At 38.4% G+C, this 7,439-nt stretch overlaps 1 protein-coding gene across 1 annotated transcript in view; it reads left to right on the top strand.

The window, feature by feature from the left end:
• The first annotated feature begins 468 nt into the window (after nt 1-468).
• The window catches only part of ppm1j (protein phosphatase, Mg2+/Mn2+ dependent, 1J), a 50,367-nt gene continuing 43,396 nt past the window's right edge, over nt 469-7,439 (top strand). Inside the window, exon 1 of the mRNA XM_087257960.1 lies at nt 469-1,027. Coding sequence (XP_087114086.1) covers nt 771-1,027 — 257 coding nt within the window. The 5' untranslated portion in view covers nt 469-770. The remainder of the gene's footprint in view (nt 1,028-7,439) is intronic.

Here is a 7,439-nt window from a genome sequence, read left to right as displayed (position 1 = left end):
CAGAACAAACTATACAATATCTTGCCTAATTACCCTTACCTGCCTAGTTAACCTGGTTAACAAAGGGCTAATAAATCAGGGGCGCAAATAATTCTGAATTCAACTGTATGTATGTATGTATGTATGTATGTATGTGTGTGTGTGTGTGTGTGTGTGTGTGTGTGTGTGTGTGTGTGTGTGTGTGTGTGTGTGTGTGTGTGTGTGTGTGTGTGTGTGTGCGTATAAATATATATATAGTTATAGTTAATAACAAATAATGTTAACTTATTGTTATTATTATAACTTGTAGTTATTAAATTATTATATTTATTATAAAATAATTAATATTAATATAAAATTTATATCATTATTGTTGCTATAACTATTATTATTATAAATATTACTATTATTATTATTATTATTATTATTATTATTATTTATGTCGTAGACGAGATGGAAAGCCCTCTAAAAGCCATTGTGTACTGGGACGCTGTGTACATTCACTGGCTGGTCGGCTGAGAGTGCTATAGCATAGAGCGGCGCTTCAGCACTGACATCTTCCGTGCTATAGGCGGATATATAAGCCTCTCGGGTGATGATACACACTCTGCAGGGAGAGGATTTTTTCGACGAGGAAAACATTCTCTTTCAAATCGTCACATGGGGTCAATCGCTTCCTGCATCGCGACTGAACTGCTGTGCGCTTTTGTGCGTTTCGTTTCTGCCTCTTGACTCGTGTAGGTTTCTGTCGTTGCGATTACCGTGCCGCTGATGTCACAAATTTTACAGCGATGATAAGCAAAGTTAAAAATGCCATGTCCTCGCTGGTGGGCGGAATTATCCCGCACGGTCACCACCACCATCAGCAGCAGCACGGCTCGGCGCAGAACGGCGGAACGGACGGACTCCCGCCGCGCTTCCCCTACAGCAGACCCGAGTTTCTGGACCTGACACCGGAGCTGCTGCAGTACTCCACCGAGCACGCGTCCAGACCGGTCATCACGCTCAAGAGGGACAGTAGACTGCCCTGGAGGACGGGATACGCCGAGTGAGTGATGTTTTTGTATCGACAGTGTGCCATAATGTGTCAATTATTGCTTTAAAGAGATAAGCAGTTACGTCATTGCGAAGGAAGGTTATATGTCACGCCTGACCAAGGGCAATGGCTCATCATCATCATCATCATCCTCCTAGAGTCAGCTGGAAGGGTTTCACTGGAATGCGTTTTTATACCTGCACTGATGACGTAGCTTACATTTTTAATGAATATATGAGTGCATTTAAACATCAAAATGCTCCCTATGTCAGGGTATACACTAATATCAACGAATGCATGTTTACCATAGTACATTGTACTGTTTAGTCAGTGCAATGCATGTGCAATTTTTACTGCCTGCAATGTCTGCCTAGTTTTAGGCCTCGTCATTATGATTACTAATCATTAAAGATTTGTGCATGTGTTTAGTTATGCTTTGTTTAATGTAGGAATATTATGTCAGCTCTGGTGAGGCCCTATATCAAGTCATGTCTAAATGATGGTGTTTAAGAGTTAAGCACCTGACCTAAAGTTGTAATTTCCTTAGGGAATCTAAGGACTTTCCCGGCTGAAGTTGTTAATTTAAACAAAAAGAAAGAAGAAACCAAACTAATGTTGATTAAAAAAAAATTGTAATCTTGAATTCTACCTTTGTGCTGTGCACCTTTATGGGATATTAGGTAACAAAAAAATACATTTACTCAACATTTACACTACAGCACACAAAAGAGATACTTTAAAGAATGTTTAAAAAATGGAAATGAAAATGAATCAATGAATGAACATTACTAATATAATAATAATTATTATAAATAATAAAATAAAATATTCATAATATGTTTAATAAATGAATATTTTTTTTTTTTAGTATTTATGTTCATTTTATGGGGGGGATCACCTTTAATAGATAGGAAAGTGTAGAGTATTGACAGGAAAATGTGGGGAACAGAGTGGAAGGATCAGCATAGGACCGCGAGGCGGGATTCGAACTCGGATCGCCATAAGCACTCAAGTGCATGTGTCGATGCACTAACAAATATGTATTTATTAACTATTATTATTATTATATACTAACTTTCGGCGTCACGGTGGTGCAGTGGGTAACACGATTGCCTCACAGCAAGAAGTTTGCTGATTCGAGCCTCGGCAGGGTCAGTTGGCATTTCTGAGTGAAGTTTGCTTGTTCTCCCCGACCCGTGTTCGTGTGGGTTTCCTATAGGTGCTCCGGTTTCCCCCACAAGTCCAAAGACATTTGCTATAGGTGAATTGGGTAAGGTAAATTATCTGTAGTGTATATGTATGAATGAGTGTTTCCCAGGGATAGGTTGCGGCTGGAAGGGCATCTGCTGCATAAAACATATGCTGGATAAGTTGGTTCATTCCGCTGTGGGGACCCCAGATTGATAAAAGGGACTAAGCCAAAAAGAAAATGAAAGAATGATACTTGCTTACTGCCAGGGCCGTTTATATCAATGTTGATATTTAGCCGCACCATGTTGGTGTTTCATAACATCTAGTTTTTATGAGGTTAGCTGTTAGCTCAATGCTCAACCACCAACCTGGAGGATCAGAACATACACACATATGCTGCAGACAAATTAGCTTACCCAATATCCACTGCGTCACCATGCCACCCATTATTATATATATAATAATTATAAATAACAATCTATTCATAATTTATTGGATGTATTTTAGCAGCTAAATCATGTTTAATTTTGCTTCATTAATCTTCATCTGAAGTGCAGTAATTACACGCAACTGAAAAGTCAAGATCAGTGGTCAACAGGGATGAAAACCCAGACTTTCATCAGGCTTGGTCTGTCGGGTGAAGATCAAGGCCAGACTTGCACACAGTCCCGAGATCAAAGCCAGTATGATGATGATGCAGTCTTGAATCATACCATCATAATAATGAATATAATTTTAGGTGATTTGCAAAATTATAATATTTACGTGACACAGACCTTCTCTGCACCCAGTTTGAAGAATAGGTAGTCGAAGGAATAGGAGACAAGAAGGAACAGGCACTGATGCTCAAATAAGCTCAGTTAGCCCCTGGTTATTTCATCTATTATTAACTACAGTACAAGAAGAGAACTTTGTTTGTGGTCATGTGATGACAGCATTTGAAACTGAGTGCGTTCTTTCAAGTGCGTACCCTCAAAACAAACAGACTTTGTAGCTGTTAGCTTTAGCATATGCTCACATACAGTGCACACACGCTAACAAACAAAGGCTTTAGCTCTCACTGATAGACCTTCAATTCAAGCAACAAGTTCAAATGAGCATGAAACTCTTTACAAACTATTTGATTTTTAATTTTGTTTTTAATTTTAAAACAAAGATTCTTTGGATTTATAGTTGTCATAATAAGTCGAAATAAGTGAATATAACATAATTGCTCTTACATTAAACTGATAAAATATTAAATAATTACTGTTTCTGACATATTGTCTGTCTTGTGTCTTTGTTATTAAAGATTTGAGACCCAAAAAACTGTATGCAGCACAAAATAAGATTTAATTGAAATGCTTTGGCATCCTTTTGGAGTCTTACTGTCTTAAAGACTCTTAACAAGCTCTTAAAGGTCTTGTGAAATTAAAATACATATTTTTAGATGTTAGTATTTCTATGTATTTATAAGCTAGTGTGCTCCAAAACAGTGACAATTATGCACTTAGAAAATATAAACATATCCGGCAGCTAGCTCTCTGCAAATTGGTCACATGGTCACCCTCTAAAACTACAGTAAGCAGGGCTGTGCCCGATCAGTATCTGTATTGGAGACCACATGGGAAAGCTAGGTTGCTGTCGGAAGTTGTGTTAGTGAGACCAGCAGGTGTCGCTCAACCTGTAGTTTGTGTGGGTCCTATTGCCCTAGTATATTGATGGGGACTCTACTGCTCAGTGAGCACTGTATTTTGCATGAGATGTTCCACTAAGGTCCTGACTTTCTCTTTTCGTTAAGAATCCCAGGATGTCCTTCGAAAAAGAGTAGGGGTTAACCCCAGTATTCTGGTCAGATTTGCCCACTGGCCTCTGTCCATCATGGACTTCTAACCATCCCCCATATCATAATTGGCTTCATCACTCTCTCCACCAATCAGCTGGTGTGGGGTGTGCGATCTGGTACAATATGGCTGCCGATGTGTCATCCAGGTAGATGCTGCTTTGGTGGATGAGGAGATCCCCCAAAAATGTGTAAAGCTTTTTGAATGTCCAGAAAAGTGTTTATAATTGCAAGGAATTATTATTATTATTATTATTATTATTTTAATTATTATTATTATTATTATTATTATTATTATTATAAAAACACTACAAAAAATATTAAATTTTTACTAGTTTTATTTTTTGTCTAATTATCAATATAGTCAGAATATCTAACAATTCTCAAAACAAGAAGCATTTTCTAGACAAGCAAAACATATTGTCTTGTTTTCAGAAATAATATGTCAAAAATAAGCAAGTTTTTCCTTTAAAACAAGACAAAATAACCTGCCAAAGGGGTAAGTAAAATAATCTTAATTCAAAGTGAAAACAATACTATTTTGCTTACCTCATTGGCAGATTATTTTGCATGTTTTAAAGAAAAACTCTAATTTTTGACATATTATTTCTGAAACAATAATTTCTGCATGTCTAGGAAATGCTTCTTGATTTAAGAGTTTTTAGATATTTGGGCAAGAAACAAGACAAATGACTTCACTTTCTCATCAAATCTTGACCAATCAAATGCTCTCAAGTATATGACATGCCCCGCCCCCTTCAGGACGTTTCTCATTTGTTTTTCATATGATAATCTTGGGCTCAACCACTCTGAACGACAGAGCTGTGGTAAAACAAAACATGGCTGTTTTTTAAAGGGGAGGAGCTACTCGATGTCCCAACCTCTCTTAATGTTTTAGCTGAGATTACGTCAAACATCGCATAGAAATCCACTTTTCAAAGCACTTCACGGGACCTTCAAAGAGTCTACATTCTTTGTAATTGCTTGATCAGCTAAGAGTTTTGAACAATATGAATTTTGGATGAACAGTCTCTTTAAAACTCTTACAGCCTCTAAGTGACACATACTGGGCTGTAGATTTATGGCGGCCCTGTATCTTTTTCAGATTCCCCAGCTCCCATTTTTTAACACTTAAACACACACACTCATTCTGTAAGATATTGCTGAGTCATCTAGTGTGGTTCAAGGAGATTGGCTTCCTATGAACATGGTGTTGCCAAGCTAGCAAATGCGAACAGATCCAGCAATCACCCACACCACAATAGATAAATATCTGTGAGTGCATCAACAATTGCAAGGGAATTATTGTAAGCTTTGGTTCTCATGCAGGGATGGGTTGATGATACTAATTATTTAGTCACCTAATAGGTCAATTAGTGAGACTAGTTCATCTGGATTTTGCCCCTTTTTATATTTCTGTTTTGATATATTGAGTGAGGGCACTTATAAGTAATGTGCTGAATAGGTCTGATGCAATATGATGATATATATACTGACCGGCCACGTTATTAGGTACACCCTACTAGTACTAGATTGGACCCCATTTTACCTTCAGGACTGCCTTAATCCTTCATGCCATAGATTCAACAAGGTACTGGAAATATTCCTCAGAAATTTGTACGGGTGTTTCCCAGTACTGGGTTGTGGCTGGTAGGGTATCCGCTGTGTAAAACACATGCTGGAATAGTTAATGGTTCATTCCGCCATGGCGACCTCTGAAATAGAGACTAGGCCGAAGGAAAATGATTGAATTGATTGAATTTATAGAAATGGTACTATCTATCGGGATATATGCCGTTATCAGGATATGAGATTACGGCCCGATCCCAATTCTATTTTTGTAGCCCTTCCCCTTTGTTATTAGTTTTTATTTTGGTGTTTTTTTAAAGCATGATGGTAAAATACAAACGCCAATATGAATATATTAAAACATATGCCTTTTTGTTGTAAAAATTTGTAATAATGACAAAAAAAATCAACCCAGGCTCATTCTAAAAACTTAGTCCCGCAGACGTTTCTGTAAACCGTGAATTATGTAGCCAGAGATATGTATGGCTGCATTTAATTTTTTAAGCGAACGCTACAGGGCGGTATGATGCCGTTCTTTTGGCGCTTATTGGCTGACCGCTTACCTCCATGTGGAGGGCTTTCCCGCTGCAACCAGTTTGTCCAGTTAGCTCATCGTGTAAATCAGCGGACTTAAGACGCAGAGAGGAGTTGACCACAATGACGATGACTGTGTTTGAGTCCGGAGAAGAGCGATTCCAGAAAAGCAAGTAAGACAAAAACAGAATCCCAAAAAATTATATGAACGAGTAAACAACAGGGTGAGAATGTGGTAAAATCTGAAAACGAAAATCAGACGAGGGCTTTTCTTTTTCTGGCTTTTGTAAACCGTCGGTTGGGTTTAGGGAAGTAAGTGGGTGGGTGGGTCAATCGACAAAAATGGTTGGGGAAGGAGTTGTGTGGTGAAGGTGGGTCAGTCGATTGGCCGGTCACCCAGTCAATCAATCAGTCATTCAGTCAGTCGACAGCAGCATCTGGTGGGTTTATGCGGGAACAGCATGGGCGAGAACAGCACTTGCGTGAGACATTTGAGATGCGAAAAAGCACACACAGCAGCCTCTTGCAGATTCGCGAAAACACAACTGCAAAAATACATGACTCCCGGTGCGTATTTTCCAGTCTTCAGAAATGTTCACGGGACTATGTTTTCAGAGTGAGCCTGGGTTGCAAAAAATACTAATTTGTGCATCTCTTGACTTCCTATGTGCAGTCATGCTGCCATTGTAGATAGTGTTTTCTTGGAAATTTTCATATCCCTTGGTTTCGAAAACCCTTGGTTTCGAGTGTGGTCCTGGAAAAGCTATATAGCCCTTCCCCTTAGTCCTTAGCTAAAGAAAATCAAGACACCCCTACCCCTTCACGTGAATGCGCAAAATGAGGGGTAGAGGTGTCTTGATTTTCTTTAGCTTGAAAGCTAGGGCAAGGGTGAGGGCCAAGGGGGAAAATTGGGATTGGGCCTACTTATATTGGAATATCCTAGGCCAAGTGCTGAATTCTGAGTTGGTTTAATAAATATCAGGGTTCCCACAGGTCATCATACAATTTCTAGAATATCATGGAATTTTTAAAGGTCTATTCCAGATATTGAAATGCAGGGATTTTTGATCCCTGATGATATATCAGAGATTTTTGTTTGTCACTTTCAATTTTAGTTTCTATTTATCCAAATGTATATTTTCTCTTGTTTCAGGCTTGCTGTTATGGTTGGGCTATTTTAAGCTTCATTTGATTCCTTTTATGCTTATCAACTGGCAATCTCTTAAGTCAAATGAAGTACTTGTTAACTAAAATATACATTTGAAGAGCTTGGGCTTTAAAATGACCACTTTAGAGATTGAGAATTAA

Source organism: Danio rerio, chromosome 6 (genome assembly GCF_052040795.2).
Source record: "Danio rerio strain M-AB ecotype USA chromosome 6, GRCz13ab, whole genome shotgun sequence".
Taxonomy (NCBI): Eukaryota; Metazoa; Chordata; class Actinopteri; order Cypriniformes; family Danionidae; genus Danio; species Danio rerio.
This window is presented reverse-complemented; position numbering and strand designations above follow the sequence as displayed.